Here is a 25,704-nt window from a genome sequence, read left to right on the forward strand (position 1 = left end):
ATCCATGGGTGCCTTTTACACTAATTTCCTTGTAGTCAGACACAGGCCAAAGGCTGTTAAATACCATCCGTGATTTGGTTTTAAATGAGTAGAAAGTGAGGATCGCCATCATGTGTGTCTGCAACGATCAATGATGAAAGTTATTCACTGGTTTTGAATACTTAACCAGTAATACAGACTGTAATACAAATCACTTGTGTCAACTTTCAACTCTCCCTAAAAAATGGCTAAACGATCCGTGTACATTTTGATCATCCCTTTTACCGTAAAACGAAAACACTCGTTTCTCATTTTTCATTTTAGATCCAAAGCGGTAAAACGGAAGTTGGCGGCCATTTTCTCCTTTTTCGTTTTTAATCAATAACGAGACCAACTGACAACTTTTTACTCCGTTAATCGCTTTTGTGTTTTTTCCCATAAAACGAAAATACGAAGCCTAGCCGCTAAACGTAGATTTTCACAGTAAAAATCGACGTAATGGAACGTGTGTATGCTAGAAATCCGTCTGCGATGCCTGCGGTTACCAGGGTAACATGAGTTCATTAATGGATATAAATACATAACCCTGGTCCAACGGGATGTTTTTAGCAGCAGCAGTTGACTACACGCACTGCTCTTGGCTCTGATATGTATGTTCCACGCATTGTGTTGCTTGGTGACCGCAGAGAGACAGTTTAATGAGACGCAGAGTAAACGCGTTCACATCTCCAACAGTATGTGGCAGAATACGTGTATTTAAACCATAGATTCCGAACTCACAGCTGCACGTCCAGTGCAGTTCCGTACAGTTTCCCCCCCGTCAGCCGTCGTCAGTGGCCCGCGTTCAGTCGAACTGGGCAGTATGCAGTATCTGGCCCGAACCTGAAATGAGTTCGACACTCCTGCTATAGAACCTCAGCCCTAAATCCCTGCTGGCCAATGAACACAGATACATTCTGAGCCAGTGTTACTCAGCGTTTGAGTGTGAATAAGTAAAACAGGCCCTGAGGAACCTGTTTGCTTGTTAATAAAACACCAGAGCAGATGGCAGTATGATCCGGGACACTCAGTCACCAATAACAAAGTGAACACTCTCTTTTCTGTATCCCCACATTGTCTTTCCAATCACTCTTTCATTCAACGCAATGTGTACGCAGCAGTCATTCCAATGCAAACACTGGGAAAGATGTTCACTGTGGATGACCCAGTCACAGGACGGTTGGGAGGGAGTCCAGATTGGGAGGTCCTCACATATTCAAATTGTTGGCCTCCCAGTTGAACTTTATGCCTCCAACAAGTCAGTCAACATCACTTCCTTCCTTTTGGCAGATTAGGTTTAGATTGTGTGAAATAATCATGATGGCCATTTCACTCCTTCTTTTACGGCAAAAAATCTTTTCAAAATAAAAATAAGGAACATTTATTGCCAAAATATGTTAAGTGTGGGACGCACAAAAGGTCACCGTGACCTTTGATGGCCAAATTCTAATGAGCTCAACGTTGGGTCCAGGTGGTCTTTCTTGCTAAATTTGATGAAAAATGGGTTTCCTTCAGGTTCAGGAACCCCCTTTGACATTGCAGATCCAGCCACTCATCCTCCAATCAGCACTCCCATCCTTCACCTGACCCTCACGCCCGTCTCACCTGCAGCCCATTCCCTCATTAGCGGTCCGCTCACTTGACTCATCCCGTCAGATAGCTTGTGTTTACTTACAAAGCGCTCCAATGTGTGCTTGTATCTGTGTCCGACCCCCCTGTTCTGACCCAGGACGCATTCCCTCCCTCGACATTTCTGAAAAACATTTGATGATTAAATGTATGAATGCATTTCATATCAGCCCTCTATAACCACTTTGATTTAGCATGAATAAATAACTTTTAGCGGTTCCATGTTATTTTAGTAGTGTAAAGCTGTGTAAACCACTCTTAGAGATAAAGTGGAAGCATGTGATGAATGGTGTTAACAGCAGCAGCAGTAAACTGCTATGGCAAAGGTTATCACTGCAAAATGCAAATACCTATAGGTATTTGCATTTTGCAGTGAAGGTTGGTTGGTCCAATTGCAGTCGTGGCTTTTTGCAACCAGTGAAATGGCTTAAACATATTTGGACTGCGATTGAGTGACTCTGGTGTTGAGGCGCATTAAACTGCTCTGGTAGCAACTTGTCAATCACACTCACACAAGTCCTGCCCTGAAGCAAACCCTGCTTTATGGTCTATTTGACTTTAAATGGATTATCATTTACTAAATAAATATCATGCTTTATTGAAGAATTGAAACTAGGGGGGCAATAAACTCATGTTTCCAATATTTACTCAGGACATGAATAGTGGTCTCCATTATAAAGGTCAATGCCAGCTAAGAAGATTTCCACACATTGTCATAGTATTTCAGTTCCTTTGGCCGTCTACTAGTCTGAGTCTGTGTAGCTAAACCAGTAGAGCCTCATGGGCTTGCACTTCCACTCCAGGATAAAGATGTTCTGTAAAGCTTCAAAAGGGATAAAGAGGAAGTATAAAAGAGGGACAGACACTGGCAGGTAGACATGATGGACATATTGGATCTAACAATTGATTGCTGCATGATAAAGACGACAATAATCCTTCTGAGGGGAAAACAGAGATGTCATTTCCTCCCAGAACGGAGCGGCGGAGTGGATGAGCACTTATGGAGACGTAATAGAATCATTGTCTCTGTCTTCTTTAAAAAAACATCCATTTTGGGCATCTGAGACTCCGTATCAGCACACTTCATCTGTGTGTGTGTGTGTGTATGGAAGTGCACCCCAAAGGCAACAATGTTGGCTGGCTGTATGGCGGCTCTAAATGAACAGATGGTTGATATGGTGTTTATATCTGTGTGTGTGTGTGTGTGTGCCCTTAAAACAAGAGGGGGGAGCGGGGGTAATTTGAGGGTGAGAAAAATAAATAAAAGATTCAATGGAATAGCATTGACCCCCATATCAATATTCTCAAACCTAATGGCATTAAAAGCATCATCTCTTTGAATAAAGAGAGGATGAAGCTTTAAAGTATATTACAAAAAATCTATCAGGGTTGGAATGCGTTATAACCGGTTGCTGGGTAAATTCAACATGTTCTATATAATGTAAGATGAGTGGAAAAGCAGTTTGATGGTTTGTGAGTCATCATCCGCTGGTTGCTGAGTAACAGTAATGTACAAATTTCAATTTCCGCTCTTTACATGAATACTTTTTCTAATTCTAATTTTTAAATGGTATATTTCACACGCCAAAAACCTCTCACAGTGTAGTTTTACCATTTCAACCTGTCAAATGCAGATTTGAATATTAACAGTTCATTTCTTTAAGAGGGAAACACTTAAAGCGAATTGAACTAAATTGTACTTTTCTATTTTCATGTGCTGACTTGTGGAAATGTGTGTGAAAGATTTCTCTCTTGGTTGAGTTAGAATTTCCATTTGATTGAAGGTAATGGAAACCTACTAAAGTTAAGCTATTAGGATAATGAAAAGTAAATTATACATCATTTCAATTTAAACCTTTAAGATTGCTTGTTTAAGCAAAATTGTCTCTGTATTAGACATATATATATATAATATAATGTTAAAAGCAATATTATCATGTATATTTTGATTAAAAAAGCAGTTAACTGTTAATGAAAATAATGTGAAAACACAAAGACACTTGATCCAAAGCACACAATTAACAAATTCACAAACAGTTTGGCACCCTTAAAACGTCGTGACTTGCTAAGGTCGTGATGTCACAACTATGCAGTATTGGCAGTGTAGCTGCAGCTTAACTTGTCCCTGGGGACAGGCAACATGCGATGGAACCACTGAACTCTGACCTGTCAGAGCGAGATGGTGAATACAGTTATATCCAGAGAGAGAGGAGGAGAAGAACATTGTTTGTATTTACATTAAAGCATCATATTCCAGTAAAAGTATATGAACACAAGCAGCAAACGTCTCCTTTCAGACCCGTTTTGTTAAATATCTGAGCTGAGCGGACACAGCAGGGACCCTACGGTGGGCTTCTGGACATCTGGGACAAATGGGACAAACTCTTCAGTGGGCTGCAGTAAATCCAGGTCACTACAACGTGGGATGTGTTATTAATCACTACATTAGGCATTGAACTGTGATCCAAGCAACATGCCTTCAGAAGAGCGTAAATCCTTCACACAGGTTTGTTGGGATTTTAATTAGAAAAGCTTGACTAGTGGTAGAAATGAATGTTTTATTAGAGAACGATTTCTGTATTATGAATGAAACATATTGCATATCTTCTAAGTCATTCATTACTGTACACATGACATCAAGTTCACTCTGGTCACAATGGCAGGGGGCTCTCACCATCCTCTTTGAAGGGAGTTCTGGGACGGAGGGTGTTGCATGTGTGCAGATCGAAGTCAATTAAATATTATGCTCATGATGTTATTACATATGAGCATGTAGGATTTGCTGTGATCAGAGTGTGGTAGATGATACAAGTGTTATATTACATCCCATATCAAGCTTTACATAAAGGTGTACTCATTGAATGGTTTGCGGTCCATGCATACTTCAGACTGGTCAGACTGGGGGGAAGGAGATTCTCTATTTTGCGAAATATTCCACTATTCATTGCGTTTTTCACTTTGTAATCTCAGTTATTAAATGCTTTTTGATTTTTAAACTCGAGTGAGACAGTGTTTGTCTTTGAAGCTACTGACTCTGGTCACTGTGTAACCCTTGTGCTCTTGGACTTCACGGCGACATGTGATACAGTGGATCATGACATCCTGACTGATCGTTTTGAGCAGTGGGTGGGCATCAGGGGCTCGGCGCTGGAATGGTTCAGGTCCTGCCTGTCTCAGACATTCTGAATCTGTCTTGGTGACTCTGTGTCCTCCACTGCTCCTCTCCCATGTGGAGTTATCCTTTGCCATTTCCATATTCCTGAGGCATTCAAGAGGCCCGTCCCACAGCTTGATGGTTAAACCCACCTTCATGAAAACTCTCCTCACCTTTCATTCCAAACTTGGAGCGTCGTCCGTATTTGTTGATGAGGAGGAAGAGGACCACCAGCATCACACAGGCAAACCCTGCCAGGCCGACTGCTATGGAGACCTAAAAGGGAGGAGGGAGGCAAACCTTTCAAACAGCTTTATGGTGTCAAATCGTCTTGGATGATGTTCATTTGGTACATCTGGAATGAAAGGACAGGAAGCGGGGCATGGCCATCTTGTGATTTACAGGCTGCTACATTTTCAGGTCCAGGAGATGACCGTGTTTTGGTTTTACAAATAGAAACCATTCACAGCGTCTTTGTAACATTTTTTTCCACAAATTGATGACTCCTGAAAATGTAGTCCCCAGAAGTTGAACCACTTTTCACTCTAAACACCATGAGTAAAAGTTGTATGGTCAGATTTCTGTTCTAGTCTTGTGTTGAACATCTTTTAAACGGATTCTTTTGGACTGGTACTTTTGACTTATTTTATCAGGTGCCATTTGAAGCATTAGAACGTGGATAACATCCACTCTGTTGGTGGTAACAAGGCTCTGATTAATCTGATTAAAGGGTTGCTTTTGAATGAAATGATTCCGCTAGTGAGCAAGGATCATCATCATCAGCACTGGTTTTCCATGCGTGACGTGATGTGATAGCAGGCGGTCCACCTGCACTGCCATGGAGATCGACCTATCAGGCACTTCTGCTTTATGGTGATTTACTCACTAAGGACATTGAGACATTATTAAAAAGTTCCATGTACTGTATATTTAATCAAAATAGGCTGGATTTTATGACGTATTGTGAGACAAAGAGCAATTATATTATATATATATTATATTAAAAATACTGCCCCATAATTTAGTCACAACGTTCCTTTATTTCATAACAAATTTTCCATCGTGTCAGAAGATTCTTCAGTGGAATCATGAAGAGTGCAAATATTCCCCAACCATAAATTAAGAAGCAATGCAAAGTGAGGAGAAATGAGAGCGAAGCGTGAGCTGAACTGGTCATTTGTTCTTTAAATCGCTGACTGGACCTCATCAGACCCACTGTGTCATTTATCATGTTCTGCTCATGTAGAAACCAGACAAACGTGTGATAAAGTCTTGTTTAAGACATTTTTATATTTAAGATCTATTAAAGAAAGACAAGCCCGAAACTCTGAACGCGTGTACCATTTAACATTCACTCACCCCAAAATGATCGTCCTCAGGCTTGTGAGTCTCTGCGGTGGGGGTTACTGGGGGGGTAAACACAAGAATCACCACTGCAGCGAATTCATCTCACATAAAATAAGATAAATATAACAATAACAGGTCTGCAGACAAAAAGAGGAGGAAGACATGCACCACTGTCGTTAATGGCCAACACAATCTCAATTTTCTTTAAAAGAAGACAATTCAACAAAACAGACATTCATCTACGTTCAGAGAAAGATACGTGCGTACGGAAAATATCCTATTGTCAACTATTTATTCAGCATCATTGTCAACTGATAGGTGACATAAAACATTTTCACATGAGCAGCACAACGCCGAATTTAAAATCTCTACACTCCTGAAGGGTTTGGGACTTCATCTCACATGGTTAGTACAAATATGTGTATATAAATAAGTGTACATATCCTATCAATTCAAACACTATTATACAGTAATACTATATCATACAGTATAGTGATGGCAAGTTGCTAATGCTTTGAAATATTTACAAACTGAGTAACTAAGGCGACATTCTCGACAGGTTTGAACATGCACAATGGCGGATGAACAACGGAATGAGCCAGAATCCGACCTGAGCCCCGTCTCCAAAAATGAAAAACCAAAATGGTTGCGATCAGACGAAAGAAATGATAATAATTGCAAATTGCCTTCAGCTGCAAAACTTCATGTGAGTTAATTGCTTGTTTATCATATGACCACCATTCTTTGTGAGTTTGGTACATGAATATTTAACTTTATTAGTCAGTCACATGTGGTTGGGCATCTACGGCTCAGCTAGATGCACATTCACACATTCATGTTCTGTCAGTCTGTGAGCATTTTCGGATCACGAGTACTCCAACAGAATAATATTCTACAGACTGAAAGCGACTAACAAACAGCACTTACCATAGTCATAATCCTCTGAGGTGATGCCTGTGGATGACAAACAAGAAGATAGAACAGACAGGATAAGTATGGAATCGGAGTGTTCCTGTGACGAGCATAACGCAGAGATGAAAATAGTTAAAGAGGACGGAGCATTGTCTGCGAGGTGTGAAAAGAGCAAAATACCAGAAATAATAACGTCGCCTCTGTACTGAATTTAGCTCAGTTCTCCACATCTCATTTACACCTTGACTAAATATAAGCTTGATGCTGGCTCATCATGCAACGCAGACTGAGGCCGACACCCAGTGAGGAACATCTGGCACATCGACCTGGTAGTCACGAGGGGGGGTTGCACATGAGGTCATTGTGACCTTGACATTTGACCAACCAGATCCAATGAAGGTGGACGTGAATGCAAAGACACAGTGGTCCTAGGCGGGGAGGCACGAGAGAATGTTTCCGCCCACTGGAGGCCCTTTGCAACCATTTGGAAAACAGACCATTTTCCAGTTTGTATTGCTCAATCCACAGAGTGTTCCTTGACACAACAGGTAACATGAATCCTGAGCTCTTCCACTCTGCCAGGTGGGGAGCCGAGTGAAATCAAAATGCAGAAACTTCTTTGTTTCCCATCCGTTTTACTTTGATGCGTCACAGACTCGACCCTCAGGGGCCCGACTCACCGTCGAAGGGCTTGTCGATGAAGTGGCCGTACACGCTACTGGTGGCCACTCCCAGGTAGTTGCTGGCCGTCAGGGTGTAGTTGCCGTTGTTGTGGTGCGTTGGGTTCTGAAAGATCAGGCAGCCCTCTATGTAGTCCTGATAAATGTCCATGTCTGGACGGACATACTTGGTGTGGGATATTTCCTGAAAGGCAGAGAAAGAACATCAAGAAAACCTTATCTCAGTCAGTGTTTCCCAAACTTTTCACTCTTGGTACTTTGAAAGCCGTGGGATGTAACTAGAAGTAGAATTTTAACCAATCCAGAATTAGCTCTGTTACTTAGCCAAAGACTGTGCTGTCCACCTGACTCTATGTACTGTGTTTTATATATATTTATTAACTTAATCTTTATTCCAAATTGACTGATTGAATGTGGATGTGGCTGCACGCACCATGTCTCTGTGGAACCACTGCAGCGTGGGGTGGGGCGACCCTCGGACGGTGAACTCGATGCAGGTGTCATGGCGGCGTTCGGGCTCTTTCAGCTTCACGATGGAGGGAGGAACTGAGGAGACCAGAGCAGAGTGCAGATGAGCAATACAGTTTGTAATCAAAACAGAGGACCACATAAAAGCCTGCACTTCTGGTGAAGCTTATATTGTCGGCCATTACACTGGATGTGATGCGGCAGCACATGGAAGAAACAGGGAGGGAATGAGTGCTAAAAAAAAGAGCTTGATTATCATTTTAACATTGCTGTCTCATCACAATCTGCTTCAATCGATTTGGAGTGTGTTCCCGCTCTGGTGTTGCTCTCTGCTGACAGACAAGACGGTTTGCAAATGCAAACATCATTTTGCGGCTGGGAACAGTGTCGGCTTCTTTACCAGGCCCAGAAACACGATCACTGTTATTAGATGTTCCACCACAAATGGAATTGATCCTCTCGAGAGAATACACACGCAAACGCACACACACACACACACTTACTCATATGATACATCATCAGAGTTGCCGGGATGAATTTAAGCAGATGTCAGATATCGGACTGTATAATAGGACCTTGCCATGTTGGCAAAATAAAAATATAATCATACCATCTATCCAATTAATGCAAGGGTTCACATCCTTTCGGGAAACAGGAAGTGAATACAGTGTTAAACCATTGGCGCAGCTCGTAACCTGCCATGTTTGTTATAGACCACAGGTCACTAACTACCCAGAAGCCGTCCCATCCGGACCCGGACCATAAGCTAAAAAAAGGCACTTGTGATTTAAATGTGACGGAGCAGCTTTACTCGTCTTTATGGTAGTGGCTTAAAGCACCGGCCAATAGCATTCCAGTTAAACCATCCCACGTGATACCACTCGACCAATCGAGTCTTTGCATTCCACGCAGGATGATGATATTGTCTCCATGCTGCGGACAGACGAGAGAGGTAGCAGCAAATTACAAATGAAAAGACGGTAGGAAAAAAAAGACGAGTGAGACGGAGAAAGCGAGACTAAAGGACGGGAGAGACATTTGAGGAACAAATCGACAGCGACAGTAGAGCATTTAAACCATAACGGAGTGCTTTCTGTTCATTCTTCCCACTGCAGCACTAAACCAGTGTCTCATAAGCTCAGAACCCGTTGAAACGTCATCATGAGGCTCAATGAGTTCCACGTGAGGAGGAGAATGGCCCTGATGCATTCATGTACAGGTTTAAAGTCCTGGAAAAACTAGATCTTAATTCTCCCACTCATCAAAAAAGTGGGAGAGTGGATATAGACATTTAGTCCAAATGTGAAGCAGAAAAGGGGAAATTCAAGCTTAGCTTCCTGTTCATTTCATTTTTTCTGATTTGAAGCGCTTTATTTGAACATGCAGAAATGTTCACATTTTTCTTTTTTTAAATGCAGCCCTCCTTTTATTTAGTTCATTGAGAGAACATTATTTATATCTGCAGTCAAACATATATGTTCAGTTGTTTGTTACGTGACAATAAATATTGTCAAAGAGTTTTAGAATTGTACGGAATTAATTGAATGTGTTAGTTTTGTATTGATTACATGCACAACTCCATTCCTCTATTTAATCACACTCAGTAGTCACATTTTGATCATCTGGACCGTTGCTTCTAAAAATGTTCTCTAACTGGATCTCTTCACCTTTTAGTCAAAGACCCTGTTAGAGACCATTTTGGGTAATATGCACAACACTGATGGATATAATACAATGTCCCTTTAATAATGGACTAATGGAACCAGTGTTAATGTGGTCTCTGGGATGACAAGATAAGACCAAGAATACAGAAACTTTGCCAACATTTGGGGTTTTAAAATGAAAGAAAGAAGGAATCAAGTCAATCCTGCTGATTGTCTCACTCTGCTTCTTCCTCTTCTTGTCATTTCATGTTTACCTGCCACCTGCATACATATTGTATTCATGCCTCATGGCCCACCTCTAATCCCTGTTAACTGCATTCCTGTTGGTCTTTCATTACACGTACATCCACGACACGTCTCATGAATCAATAAACAACCCAGATGCACAAAGAGATGCATGGCTGCAATGTGATGAATATGTTGTAGTCTGACTCATCTGTACTGCCAATGAAGCCACCGGAGCTTCAAATAGTTACCAGGGCTCCGTGAGGGGAGAGTTAATAATCAAATGCTCTGAGCTTATCAAGGCAGCGGCACAATTTCGGCTCTCATTGCTTAGCCGCAATAAACAAGTGTACAGTCCAGAGCAACTCGGTTGTTTCCTCAGTGGCCGAGAGTTCTTCAAAATCAAGCCTCTGGGTGTAGCGAGAGATAAATATATATGCACTATGTGTGGGTGGAGCTCGACCTGAGAATAGATGTGTTCATCCATGAGTGTGTTACATTGTCATTCACAGACTCACAGGTCCCTGGCAGCATTGGCCAGTAATCATAAGACCTTTCTTTATGTATAATATTTGAGTGTAATTATCTACACTTTGTCCCGTTAGGATGCTGGTCAGTTTGAATTCTGAATGTTACTCGCAGTTGTTTCAATAGGGAACTCAACCAAAAAGTTTTGATGATATGGATGATACCAAATGCTGTTGCCATGGTAACTTATAGGGTTACCAACCTGTAGACTTGTGTTTGTAGGTATGAACAGCTCAGTTTAAGACAACATTACATTTCTTATACACTGAAGGAAACACGCTTACAAACGTTCAGTTTCTGCAGACCCCCTCCTTTTTGGTTTATTAAACCTCTCAAACCTCCTTTGTTCATTAATGCATTTTTCACAGTTCGACTGACATGTCTTCATTAGCATTGGCACAAACAGAGTGGATTCGGACTCGGGCCACTCTGCAACTTTAATGTGGATTAATCCATAACTGAAAAACGTCTCCAACAAAATAACAATATGTCACCTTTTGACCAGCTGTTTTACAAAATACGGAGCTTTTATCATTTTTATTACAAAATGAATTGAATCGGCAGTTGGAGTTAGAGTGGTCAGAGGTTATTGAAAAATCAGCACATTTAAATATATTTATATTCACTAAGGTATATTAAAATGTGTAATTCTTTCCTTTTAAGTTGGCATGAAGTGCTCATGTATAGCCAAATGGAACAGCAATTGAAGTCAAGCTGATGAGTGCTGACCAATAAAAAATGAATACGACTTGAAATGTTAGAAAATGCTAAAAAAAAACCACACAACATAATGAGAAACGCAATTAAAAAGGTTAAATAAATAATCAGGTTTTCATTAGCTATAATGAGACTTAACCGTGCATTCAACTGGGTGGCGCTCTCCTCTATGATGTACTATAGGTGCCAGGTTTGTTGTGGCCTATAATTTGCCATATGACAGGGTAATTAATCAGACCCCCTCACACAAACAAGCTCCTTTTGTAGGTCACGTGAACATAAACGCTGTGACGCCTGATACGCTCGCACTTACACACGCGTGTGTGTGTTTGTATGTGTGTGTGCCGTAATGATGATAGATGGCACTGTTTAGTGTTTTCCTAAAGTCACAACCGAATGAAAGACATTACAGCAAAAACAATTGAAATACATTGTAAAAAAGTGTGTGAGTGCGTGAGTGTGTGCACTCACAGTGAACAGTTAGCTGGACGGAAGCGTTGGTCATGCCCACTACGTTGGTGGCGGTGCAGGTCAGCAGGAAGTTGTTGTCTTCCCGGCTCACATTGACCAGCGTTATATTGATGGAGTGGATGGTGTTGTTATCGTAGACTCTTGCCTGGAGGGGACGGTAGGATGAGAAAACACAACGCCCTGAAAACCTGTCAGGTTAGAATATGAAAACCTGTCGGTCTGGAGTATACAATGGAAGCGGGCTTCTTAGCTGGTATTGTAGCTCGCTGTCTGGCCTGTTGGCCATATAGGAAGAACATGTAATCACGACTTTAGTCCGACTACAACCATGGTAACCTTCTTCTCAAGGCTTTGGAATATCCTATATTGGCTACGTTTACAGCGCTACGTATGTGGAGTAGTGTGTCAACGTGGTAAATCTGGTACAAACCAACTGTGTGTGTATAAACGTTGATGTTGGATTTCATGGGCTATAGATGAAAGTGACGATGGAAGAGGCCATCCAGCATTTTTGTTATTTAAGGATACTGTAACTGTCAGGAATGATGATGTCTCAGTTTTGTCACAAATGTTTTCTTTTTTTAAGCTTTATTGGTCTTTCAATAGTTAAAAAAAACATAATTACATGGCCCTATCCATTAGCAGTTGTTTCAGAACAATGGACACCGCTGTAGTGTATGTGCATGAGTACACGCAGAGCTGTCCATGGTGCTGAAAACAGAACAAGGCAACACAACTAAAGTCTTGCTGGGTTCATGCCTTAGTGTGTGTCAGTAAATGTGTGTGTGTGTTTGTGTCCGTTCCGCCTACTTCTTGCGCATTGATGGAGTGCAAGCCGTTCACGGGCCAGTCCACCTCGGGTAAAGGGGAACCAGAACCATTGCAGATAGCCGTCACTCGGTCTCCCTCGACAACGGTGAGGTTGCTGTGGCTGACACTGATGTCTGGCAGGTCTGTAACACGTAGAGGGTAAATGTAATTCTTTCCAGTTCCACAGAAACGGTACTGTGAAGATTTAAGGCTTGAGTGGAAACCGATGCTCAGCACTGAGAGCAACGGCCAGACTAAGTTTGGCAAATTATTGGTTTTGCTTTCATTGTGAATGTGGAAAATATAGAATAACCGTAACCCTCATATAATCAGCTCAAACACAAAATTCCTCATCAGCAGTCCACATTCCCATGTGTGTAGTTGTGTGTCTGTGCACTCTCAACTCACCACAACTGCTAATGTTCATATCCTGCAGCAGTATCTTGGTGTCGTCGTCGGCACAGTACAACTGTTGGCTGCTCAGTCCCGCCTCTCCTCTCTGTTGCCATAGCTGCAGCCAACGGATCTCACAGCCGCAGTCGAACACCACCTCCTCCAAATGACTGGAAAGAGAAAAATAGAAGAAAAAAAGATAGAGCGAGCATTAGCTATATTAGCGATGCTACAGATCTTATCTTACCTTCAAACTGGGAACCGGGGTGACAGTGGGGGGAGTTGGGGAAGGCTGTCACGTTCCTTCTCCTGAAGAAAGTCTTTGCTGAGCTACCCTGTACCTGGGACCTTCAGGGGGGCCCAATGATCTCCAGCCTCCTCCCGCCCCCCCTCACAATGAGACAACTGAGTGTGAAAGTGTAGTATTTCCCAGTGCGCCTCAACTGGCACAAAGTACACGCTGCTGAGGCCGGCTGAGAGAATGACAGAAAGGGGATGTTCACACATAGATAAAGTACATCACAGATTGGTGGTTATGTAACCACCCCAAAGCATGTGGGGGGGCAAGGGGATGGTGTATTTTCAGTCAACCGAGTGACTATTCTAAAATACAACTTTCTCATCCGTCATCAGCATGCAGATGGATAGACAGAGAGATAGATGTATACTTTATTCATTCCCAAGGGAAATATGTGTGGAGCAGCAGCAGCATATGGTTTGGGTACCATCTGACAGCAGCAATATGTAATAAAAAGCTAGAAAAAGAACCCCCTTAAAATAATATAGGCATACACCAACATAATAATATATGTAATAATATAGGTATACACCAACAGCTGAAACTCCAGTCACCAGTCCGTCAAGCTCCTGAAGTTTGCGGATGACACCACCCTCATTGGACTGATCTCTGGTGGGGATGAGTCCGCCTACAGGTGGGAGTCTGACCAACTGGTGACACTGGTGCAGCCAGAACAACCTGGAGCTCAACGCCCTGAAGACAGTGGAGATGGTTGTGGACTTCAGGAAGTATACACCCCCACCTTCCGCGATCACCCTTTGTGACTACCCCATCACCACTGTGGATTCCTTCCGTTTCCTGGGATCCATCATCACCCAGGACCCAGGATCACCAAAAAGGCTCAGCAGTTTTTCCTGAGGCAGCTGAAGAAATTCAACCTGCCAAAGACGATGATGGTGCACTTCTACACGGCCATCATCGAGTCCATCCTCTGCTCCTCCATCACCGAGTGGTACGCTGCAGCCACAGCCAAGGAGAAGGGCAGGTTGCAGCGTGTCATCCGCTCTGCAGAGAGGGTGATTGGCTGCGCTCTGCCCCTTCCATCCGGCAGAAGGCTGAGGTCCATTAGGACTAAGACGTCCCGCCACACTAACCAAGTTTCTTCCTTTCGGCAGTCGGGCTCATCAACAGAGCCCAGACCCCCCCCCCTGACTGACTCTCACTCTCTACATTTGCATACACTTTGTCACTTTCACATGTCACTTTCTGTTAGCTGGTGCACTTTATCTTTATTTTTATTTTTAATTTTAACTTACTAACCCATAGTTTTAGCGTACTAACCCATAGCATATATTTTATTATATTTTTATCTTATTTCTGCACTATGTTGTTTTTTGTCCATTATTGAACTGCCTGCTGTCACGTACCAACCGCCAAGTCTTATTCCTGATATGTTACAATGTTATATAATATATATATATATATAATATATACAGGTCGGAGCGCATTGAACGACCTGGTTTGCTGCTTGGGCAGAAGCCCCCATTGTCACAGTGGTGCCGTTTGAGCAGTTACTGTGGAGAAATGCCTGTGAAGGCATCACTGTTACCTGTAGGTTAGCGTCTGACATAATGCTGATCACATTGTGATGGTGGTTACTGTAGTTACTGTTGTGAAGTGGTCTAATGCATAGTTAACATTGTAACATGTTGCGAAACATTTTGCACCACGTAAAGGGTGTGTCACATTGGACCGGAAGTTGTGAAACGCTGAAAAAACTTAAAATAAGTATGGTTGTGAAGAAAAGTAAGCTATGGCCGTAGACGTGAAACTGCTACAACTGCAGGTTTCCGGTTTTCCTGATACTTGCTACGTGAGCGAGTAAGATCTTTGTACTGATAACATTTTAACCAAGAACCTGTCTATTTTAGTTAAAAAATGTGCATTAGTATACAGTCAGCACCACTGTACTCCTGTTGAGGTCACTTTCAGCTTTCTAGTGCTTTCTGGAAATAATAATGAGAGGGTTTGACAGATACAGGCCATGCATCTTCCAATAGTCATATGGCAACTATGCCATCTGGATGGATTTCATGGGAACCTGTGACCCTCAGCATAAGCAGCTAGATGTGGCCAGGAGGGCCTTAGGACCTTGCACCCAGCTGTAATGCAGTGTGGTTCTATAGTGGTATTCTACATGGCAGCTTTAATAAACAACTCGCTAAGTCATTCAAAGCATTTAGCAACCAAAAAAGTTGCATGTTGTGAAATATGCTACATCAATCGAATGGCCTTGCTTCGCTTTAGTGAGCACAGCCCTTTTAGCACAAGTCTCATTAGGAAAGCGTGAACAACCGATCAATGCCATCATTGTTCATTAGTCAATAATATCAAAGATTTGATTCATCTGGTCAATGAACACAAAGCAGATGCTCCAAAGCTGCCAATAAACAAGAATGGAGGCCGGCCACAGCCTGATCAGTCCATGATGGTTTTGTTAGGGCAACAGTGGTTCCACCCTCCGTCCTTCATGGCTCCACCACCAGGCCAGGAAGAAAGAATCCTCACCACCCGAAACATCAATACCCTATCATCGATTCAAAACCTGTAATTTCCAATTGCTTGCATCCATTATTTCTGCCGTTGATGGCCGGCCTGATCCCCCCCCCTCTCTTCCTCTTCCTTCTGTCTCAGGTTGCCTGTGAGTCACGCATAAGATTAAAGTCTGCTCCAATGCGCCCCACATTCTGGGAGCCATTGCATTACAGATTTACTCAACATAATAAAAGGACTTCGGAAACAATAACATAACAACGTGAATAATTCAAACAGGAATGTACAGTACATCAGTCAAACTGGTATTCATATGTTACTTTACAGGTGAAAGCAGCATACTGTTAGGGTTGGGTATCGTTTGAATTTGAACGATTCCGATTCCTGGTTTCGATTCCGGTTCCCGGTGATTCTCGATTCCGATTCTTTTAAGAGGCAGGGTTTAAGTTTAAGATATTTTAAATGAGCTAGCTAACCAAGGGTCTATCTGAAGGAAATAGTCTGATCTTCTCCATCAATGTTAATTCCATGAAATTTTAACTTTTTATTAACTTTACTATGAATTTCTAACAGGGCTGTTTTCAACTACAATATAAATATCAAACTATGAACTTCAATATTATATAAACATTATAAATTATTAATATATTTTAACAGGGGTACACTTTCCTCAAGAGAGCTTTATTTTTGAAACCTCACAAAACTACATTTACACATGAGTGTATGATACTGCAGGTACTTAAACGTTACCTTGCTCCCACCGATGGGCCCTTGGAGCCAGAGGAAGAGGCAGCGGAGGACGGTCGGCCAACTCTCCCAACCCCAAATCAGGGACACTTTCGGAGGGGTGCTAGCGGTCGACGCGGGGAGTGCTAGCACAATCTTTTTTTTTCAAATCTTTTTTTTTACAAATTCACAACAACCGGGACGCTATCCATGTTCGATCTCGCTGTTATGCCAACACTTCCGGTGGACGCTTCTTTGTTGGTGTTCAGCGGTTTCTATTTCCGGTCGGCGCCGGCGGACTGAGAATCGAAACTAGGAATCGAATTTTAAACTTTTGAATGATACCGCGTAAATCGCAAAGCTATCTCTTTTCTCGATTCTCGATACACAACCCTACATACTGTGCAGTTCCTACCATCGTCTATGGATTTTACATACCATGCACACACAACTGAAAGCATGGAAACCCAAATCTACAATTTATCCGCATTCTACTAATTCAAGGCATAACTTTTATACTGTAATAGCACGTAGTTTCAATCCAAATTCTTCATATTGTCGACGTGAACAGCAGCATCCAGGATAAAAGTAAGACCCATCCATCTCCTCTCTACAGAGCTCTGTAGTAGGTCAAAACAAATCTTTTCTGTGAGAAAATCAGTTACATTTCAACTTCTTAGACCATCTAGGTTAACGCTTTTTAAGTCACAACACCATTTTAAATAGCATATCTTATTCTGTTCAGGATATCTTATTCTGTTCAGCATATCTTATTCTGTTGAGTTTGGATGTTTACTTACTAATGTTGAGCCATTAACCACAGCGAGGTGATGCTGTATAGTTCAGCATGACAGCTGAAGGCACTTCCACATCCACTTCCACTTTTTTTGAAAGCACTCCATTAACCCATGAACAGGAGAGTCATCAGCCATTCCTCCAGAATACCACTCGGCTGTATCGCTAAGATTGATGGACTCTTAAAGGACGGCGAGTAGGAACGAGACAGCATCAGGTTTTTTTTCCCCTTTCCTTCCCCATCGCTACAAAACAAATAGTTAAACACACTTGAATATCGTAACGTAATTCAATCATAAAATATGAAAGGAAAGAATGTTTAATTGTGCTAAGATCTTAACCAGTTATCTTCCACGTTTGTTATATTATAACAGGCAAGAGAAAATTCATAAATTATATCCTTTTATCCTGTACAGGGACAAGCAGAAACATGTTTCCTGATCAATAATCTATCTATCAATAATCTATAACATTTGATATGCTGCATTGAGAACCTGTTTAGCATGTTTGCACCTAAATTTGGTCTTATATTGAATTTTGTCAGATTCAGTGAGTAGTATAAAACTACACCAACACACACTCCCACACACAGAACAGAGATGGAGTGTTTCTCCAGCACCCTACAGGCGTGACGTGATGAATGCCAGCTATCTGCTGTTGGTGGGCCTGCTGAGGGGAAGGAGCCAGAGTAATGAACATTTGTTGATCTGAGGCCTGTGCTGATTGTGTACACACATACACACATGCACACAAAGTCCCCTGCTTATACCCAATCTTGAGATCAATAGGTGCATTATTACAGCCTCAGCCACAGGTTTGATAGATTGAACAAATTGGATTTGTCTCCAAAGGGGGGGGGGGGGGAAAGCCTCAGGACAGAAATGCAGCCTGATTCAGGAAGAAAGAAAGAAACTGATGGAGCCAAATAGCAAATAAAATGATATCCTCAAAAACTTTGATTTCCCAATGAGCCAAAAAGATTGAAGATGATGACTGAAAATGTTTCTAGTTTTGCAGAGGAGATGTGCCTTAGCATAAATGCAAGGAGATGCTGAGAAGGCTTTATGCCCCCCCGCCCCCTACTGGCCAGAGTGAAACTTCCTATTTCTTTATTTATGTTCCACTTAGTTGCATTTTCATATTGAGGTTCAAATATAACAGATTTGGTGCATTAGAAGAATAAACATATTTTAGTCAGTTTGTACGATGGTCAGCAAATTGAGGATGGATACAGTCTGTTTATGGTGGAGTTACCTCTACCAGTGAAGCTGTGTATATGCCAGGGACTTTTATTGTGATAGGACATAACAGAAGGAGCTGTTATAGTCAGTATGGTAAGGAATGCAGAGTTTGCTATCCTGGCTAAGACTATAAGCAATGCTAATTGATAACTTTTTGTCCATGTACAAAAAAAAAACAACAGAAAAACTGTTCACCCAGAGAAAATAGTTCCGGATGCTCCTCATTCAGAAAGACTGGGTTTACATCAGACACATGCATCATTCATGATATTTTTAATCAAAATCAAAGCAATCAGCAGGTTGATCACAAGGGCCACGGACGATTCAGATTTCTTTATTAACTTAATATGAAGCTTAAGACTTAGAGCACACATAAGATCCAGATACAAGTCTTTGGTTGGGAAACATCTCCATCTCTCCGATGGGACTTAAGGCGGCACCATCCAGGTACTCGTACTCTCCTCACAGCACAGCCCTTTGGTTGGGCTATTCTTGAGGTGTTACCGCTGATGAAAAGTAATTCTTCTCAGGATCTCGGTGTTCCTGTCTGCTGGCTTGTGTTCATTAGAGTGATAAGAAACGATATTAAAAAAGAAAAGGAAGCGAGGAAGGCTTGAGGGCTGCTTCTCAAAAACATCAGAGAGCCTTGCTCACTCCTCCTCGGCATCACTTCTTCCTTTTCCAATAGAACCTAACTGTCCAAGTACTGCAATCAGTCCAGTGCTAAAAGACCTCCACCAACCGGGCCGACTCCCACCGGAACAACATCACCCCCCTCCCCTGGTAAACCTCGCAGAATCCCACCTCTAGACCCCGAGTGGGCTTCATTTGTGCAGATGATCTTGGAAAAACAAACGGGCACGTATTCTAAGAGCTTATTAATCCATTTTATTGCACAAAAATGAAATACAGTAAATTATTTAAAAGATAAATAAAAAATAAATTAGAAGGCAAAAAAAAGAGATCAACACTGTGCTGCAGTTGGTAAATCCGTGGACTGGACTGTGCATGAGAAGAGCCATTATCAACCCTTGAGTTTGGTTGCTGCTAATCGCCATATTGCTTTAATGTCTGTTACCATCTCACAAGACAGAAGGCGGAGCTAAGTGGAAGCACACGGTGAAACTGAAGTCCTAAAACAGAAAACAGCGACCTCTCAATTTCTACGCCCTGCTTCATGCTGCATTTCGCTCTAAACTGGACTGTGATTTACTAAATGAATGATGATCACGCTGTATATTAAACATTTTAAAGTAGAGGTTTAGACATTAAACTGACTGTGAGGCCTGGTGCATTCTATAACTCCAGGGTTCAGGAAATAGGAAATTGGATGGCGATGTAACTGCATGAACAGCATTATCACCATAGATGATACAAAGTCACTACCCCTGTGTCTCAACGACTGACCAGCAAGTCTTGGGTTACTGTTATAATGAATTCTACATTTTAGATGCTCATAGAAATGTTGTGTTGAGATTGTTGTTATAAATCATTATGAAGGAGAGCTTGAAACTATGCACAGTGCTATCAGCAGATTCCAATGTTTGTACTGAATTATAGACATCGGGCTCTTAGCGATAATCAAATACTTTATTAACAGAAACAGCTACAATAGCAAAAATATTCCTAATTGTAAAGATTTCAACCGTGAAAATTGCACATTGGATCAATACTGATAAGACAATGCTTTTTCATTCCACATGTAAAGTGCTATTGAGTGATTCAAGCGATGCAGTCACTGTGCGGAGGCTGTGGGTAATTAAAAATGACGACAAAATGGAAGAATACTTCCTGCACTACACTTTAATACGTCTTTATGTGGCACCCAGTGGCCTGAACATGACTTGGTTAAACCTCTTTCATTTTCAGCGCATTGTTTGAAGTTTTATGGCATGTTTCCACCGAGCGGTACCGTATGGGTCGGGTCGGTACGGGTCGGGTCTGTTAACCATGATTTGGTGAGCGTTTCCACCGCCAACAGTACCCTTACTTGATAGGCATGGTGTATTCCAGAAAGTAGTGGTAACATCAGTTGATAGGCGTGGTATAGGACGGAAAGTAGATTGACGTCGTTCGATCACGCGAAAACTGAAAGCTAACCGCAAACAACAATGGAGGACATACAGCCCATCCTGTTCTTGCTTCTCGATATGTGGATGTTTGTCACAAGGAGACAACAATTTTTGTTTGAGCAAAGGCTACATGCTGCAAGGAAAAACACAGCGGAAAAATACAGGCGAATTCGGCATGCGCAAATAACGACACTCTTTCAACCAATCAACGTTCTGCAGTGAGTCTAGCTCCACCCTTTAGTACCAAACAACTGTGCCAGGTACCCCACCGGAAGGGTACCCAAAAAGTGGTACGGTACAGTTCGGATTTTTGGTACCTTTCTCAACTTTTGGCAGTGGAGACACAAATAAAAGGGTACCGACCCGACCCGTACCGTACCACTCGGTGGAAACGCGCCATTAGAATCATGTCGTCAGCACCCCCCGCCCCCCCAACTTCCTCAGGCTGATCCCAGTTTATCTGATCTGAATCTTTGCTCCTGTCGACAGCGACTAATGAGCTCATCTACCTGGCCAGGGGAGTGTGATGTAAATGTACCACTCTGTAGCCTCAGATAACCTTGCACTTTTATAGACGAGGGAGAGGAGAAGGAGGTCATTCATGTTTTCTGCCATTTTGAGGATACTGTTCAATGGAGATGTGATGAATGAAGGCAGCACAGCAGGCGGAGACACTTGTGTTCAAAAAGGGCTTAACAAACCACAGGCGCAAGTGTGTGTTTTTTTAGCATTTGCAAAGGAACATGAAGCCATTTTTATCCTTAAATACTTTTACCAATAAAAGCTAGTTTTCTTTCTTCATTATGCCTCGAGCACCTTGCTGTTTAAAGACGTTGAATCACTAAACATCGCATTCCTCAATTCGTAGTTCATCAACATCCCAAAACGATTTTGATGCCTAAATATTTGTTTGACCATGTAACCATAACAATTTGACTTGTGAAACTCTAACAAACAGCTAGAAAGTGGACCTTAGTAACCTTAATGTGTTTCTTTTTTTTGGTCATAATTGATTGGTGAGGTCAAAATGAGGTCAATCTTTCCAAAATGTTAACCACTCGTTGGATACATTACTTTTTATTGTCATATTTACCATGGCTTTAGAGAGTCCGGATTATGGTAACAAGTAAATAAACATTTTAATTTTTGGTCTGATGAAAACTCGTGCTTTAGACTAAAGTACATTTAATTCATGATGAAATGAAAAGAGAAGTTGGATAACACTTTTATCAAAACAACAGTATATTTAGCTTGTATTTTGATATTGGCATTTGTAGGATCTAGATCCTGGTTTTAGGTTTGGAGCAACCTGCCGGCAAACAAAAAGCCAGTGAGCCTTTAATCCCAGCAGCAACATCAGCACCGCCTGACCTGAAGGGGACACATTCATAGTGTCACAGGGTGAGGTCAGGTTGGGGTCTTGTCTTCATGGTTTTGTCTTGTCATTTCCGGTTTTATTTTGAATGCAGTAACCTTCCTCTCGTTTCAGGTCACTTGCCCTTCCTCATGTCACCAGTCGAATCGTCTCCCCTGATTCCTGATTGTGTCCACCTGTTTCCCATTGCCCTCATGTGTCTTATAGGCCCTTTCTCAATACCTGAGACGGCGAGAACGGACTCGGGAGACAGACTCGGGAGTCCCGACTCGCAGGTTTTGGGAGAACGGAGAACGGTCACTACACTGATTATCAGCCTCTTGATGTTTGAGTAACAAGACAAACGGTATGTGTGTGTGCATTAAAATATTTTAGTATAATAGTTTATTTTTTGTTACTGTATCCAACCTCCTCCTCCTAAAATGATAAAGCAAATTATTTTAAGACTGATTATATATATATATATATATATATATATAGTGCTCAATATTATATATACCATTTCTAATATTAGCAAGACCAGCTGACGTGGTGACGTCATCAAGTCAGCTGTTGTTCCAATTGCAGAAATGACCGTTCTCCGTTCTCCCGAACCTGCGAGTCAGGACTCCCGAGTCTGTCTCCCGAGTCTATTCTCGCGGGAACGCAAGTCCGTTCTCGCTGACTCAGGTATTGAGAAAGGGCCGCGGACTTTAGAATTGGAACAGTACTCGGGCACGAGAACCAAAGTCCACACAAGAACGCATATTGAGAAAGGGCCATAGTCTGCGTCTCCCTTTGTCTTGTGCCTGAGTGTACGACCTCTTGTCAACACAAGCCTTCCCACAGCCACAGTAGTCTTTTCGCCTTGTCTTGCCTTGTCTTAGAGCACTTGGCCTTTTAGTTTTCCTCTGTAACGAGTAACCTTTTGTTTGTAAACTTTCTTAGAATTAGTCTGGAGTTCTTTCGAAGCCTCTTTTCGAAGCCTCTTTGTTTTCCTCTGTTAAGAGAGATTTTGAGTTTATAAGTTTTGGTAGAAACAGCCACAGTTCATAGCCGTTTATGTTTTGTTTTATCCACAAGACTAATAAAGACGGCCTAACGCGTCAACCCCCTGCATCTGAGTCCTTCTTGCAGTCCGGCCTTGACACATACATCTGGAAACGATAGCTGATTGTGGAGAAGGGGAACGCATATGGGATCCAGATGCTCACTTTCTTGTTGAATCCCCATTGTTCAAAACCAGAGGGTCTCTGAACGGCTAACAGATTGATGTTGAACTAAAGTCCAAAGTGAAGCGATCCCATCTTCGGCAGGACGACGGCTGAAGATGGGCGCAGCCTTCTGTTCCCCAAGAGATCAAAGCAGACCAAAATTTCCTTTATTGCAGCCATGTCTGATGTCTGATTACATCCTCACAGTGTAATCGGACACCATTGTGTCAGAAAAGCCTGGTGCTGGTGCTCTGTGACAGTGCTCGCATGGGTTTAGGTGATGAGGTAGGGGAAGTGTGTGCAGTCTGTGTGTGGGGGCTCTTTGTTGTCACGAGGCCCAGCGTGGTGTCCAGTCAGTCATTGGCAGTGTGAGTAGCTGAATAGGAGTCAATAGCGAGACCAACAGGGTACATTCAGCGGGACACAGGCTGAATGGGGCAGAATATGTGTGTTGTTAGCAGCCATGAAGACGCTGAATGGCTCACAATGACTGGAGGTGATGGGGGGGTGTTGCCTCATATTCACTCTTCACCTGCTATCTGACGCAGGCAGAGGGGGGGGGATTGAAATCCATCAACTGAGCTTGTTGTAGAACATTTCTAATATTACAGTTTTTCTCGATTGTTTACACACAAATCCTGGTACTTGACACACAATGACCACAACATGTAACTCATGCACCAACCCCCTGAACCAATTCTGCTAAACTACAAGCACAATTCTTGCTTTACACTCAAATTGCAGTTCTAAAACACACATTTTTCCAAACACTACACACAATTCTCTGCATTCTCTGAAGAAATGAAGAAAAACACTGTCATTCAAAATTCTAAAGTCAATTGCCCTACTATGCACACTGACTCGTCACATGGGAAAACACCTGTCACACAGTGTTACAATTAGGAATCAGAGCTTTAGCATAAAAGGGCAACAGGTGAGCTCTTCTGTTTTGGAGCAATGGAGGGGAACATTAGAAACAGAGCCAGAGGAGTTAGAGTAAGAGGACAGGGGGAGGACAAGGACGAGGAAGGCCAAGGACCGTAAACTCTGATGAGATCCGAGCCACTTTGGTTGACCAAAGCTATGGAGGAATTCTTTTCTGCCTGGAGATGGAAAGTGTTTGACCGAAATCCACAAACGCATTTACCCCTTCTCTAAGCTATGGAAGACGCATGTGGAGATAAAGCAGTTGATGCTTTTCATGGCTGGATTCGACATGCTAAACTATATTTCCCCCACTGCTTGTGATGTGGATGAGGTGCTGTGGAACAGACCGGAACCGAAGACAGGATGCAGCATAGTTTTTTACTGTAACTGTATACAGTAAATTCTTCTGTTGTTTTGTATGTAGACCACTGTATGTACAACTTTGTGTTGCTTGGGATGTACACTGTGTGCATTGTTTTCGTGGGGAAAATAAAATATATTTGTTACCATGTATTTGTGTGTTCTAAATATTTTACAACACACGTATGTATGTACTGTCTGTAGTAAGTGTAAAAAAAGGTCAAAGTCATTATGATGAATGGAGAAGTGTTTTCCATTCATCATAGTGTTTTACATTGAGCACATCAGTGTTCAACTGGTTCTTATAAACGTCCATTCATATGATGGTTTGTGTGTGTCATTTGAAAACAAAATACAATTTTGAGAAGAAATTACATTGTTTTGAATGTAAAGTTTCATTTTGCAGGAGTATTGAGGGGTTTTGCCCATTGTGTGTGTGTTTTTTGATTTGTGTGTAGAGTTCTGAGAGTATGAGGCATGCTTTAAGAAAATGTGTGTAAACAATCGAGAAAAACTGTAATATTAAAATAAATTACCTTTAAAGTACACTTCTTTTTATTGGTATAATAGCTATGTTGCATTGTACTGGGGATATTTAAAAAACACTCTTTTACCCACTAATTGGCAACTTGTTTCCTTTACTAAGATATGCCTATTTTTGATGCAGTTATGCCTACCCACCTACAAAAAGCTTCAAAGTCCCCCACCCTTTTTGTATCTAGCTGCACCATGATGGCCCATCACTAATTCGGAGCTCTGACACACATTTGTTGGAGATTTTTCCCCGTATTGTGTGCCCAGCCGTATATGTACATCGTCCGCTCTCAGTCCCCTTGACTTGAGAACGAGTATTTAAACCCATGGCCCGATCAGGCTGTAATCAACAAGGAATTGTAATCATGACAGCTTTTAGTTATCAAATGAAAGGAGGTTCTAAAAGTAGCTTAACCCACAACAAATGGGTCGTATGTAACCCCAGACAATCCCACAGGTGTCAATGGAACAAACATTAACATGAGTTTGGTGGATGACAGCCATGAGAACACGTGTCTTCTCTCGGTCACCTCAGACACTTTAGGTCTCAGAACCGCAATCCAACCAAACACTTGAACTCTCAAGATCCAGCCAGAAGAGATGACCTGGCAAAAGTATCTTCATTTTGCAACTATGTCCTCGGTCCCCAGGTGTAACGCACACTGAGCTTCTAG

At 42.0% G+C, this 25,704-nt stretch overlaps 1 protein-coding gene across 1 annotated transcript in view; it reads right to left on the reverse strand.

Annotated features, from left to right (window-relative positions):
- The window catches only part of ntrk3a (neurotrophic tyrosine kinase, receptor, type 3a), a 134,444-nt gene that overhangs the window by 53,462 nt on the left and 55,278 nt on the right, over positions 1-25,704 (reverse strand). Inside the window, exons 5-12 of the mRNA XM_037451076.2 lie at positions 13,032-13,186; positions 12,624-12,766; positions 11,814-11,958; positions 8,174-8,286; positions 7,741-7,924; positions 7,076-7,102; positions 6,161-6,207; positions 4,975-5,077 (exon numbers count right to left, since the gene is read on the reverse strand). Of these exons, the coding sequence (XP_037306973.1) occupies positions 4,975-5,077; positions 6,161-6,207; positions 7,076-7,102; positions 7,741-7,924; positions 8,174-8,286; positions 11,814-11,958; positions 12,624-12,766; positions 13,032-13,186 (917 nt within the window). The remainder of the gene's footprint in view (positions 1-4,974; positions 5,078-6,160; positions 6,208-7,075; positions 7,103-7,740; positions 7,925-8,173; positions 8,287-11,813; positions 11,959-12,623; positions 12,767-13,031; positions 13,187-25,704) is intronic.

The sequence above is a fragment of the Pungitius pungitius genome, chromosome 6 (genome assembly GCF_949316345.1).
Source record: "Pungitius pungitius chromosome 6, fPunPun2.1, whole genome shotgun sequence".
In the NCBI taxonomy this organism is placed as follows: domain Eukaryota; kingdom Metazoa; phylum Chordata; class Actinopteri; order Perciformes; family Gasterosteidae; genus Pungitius; species Pungitius pungitius.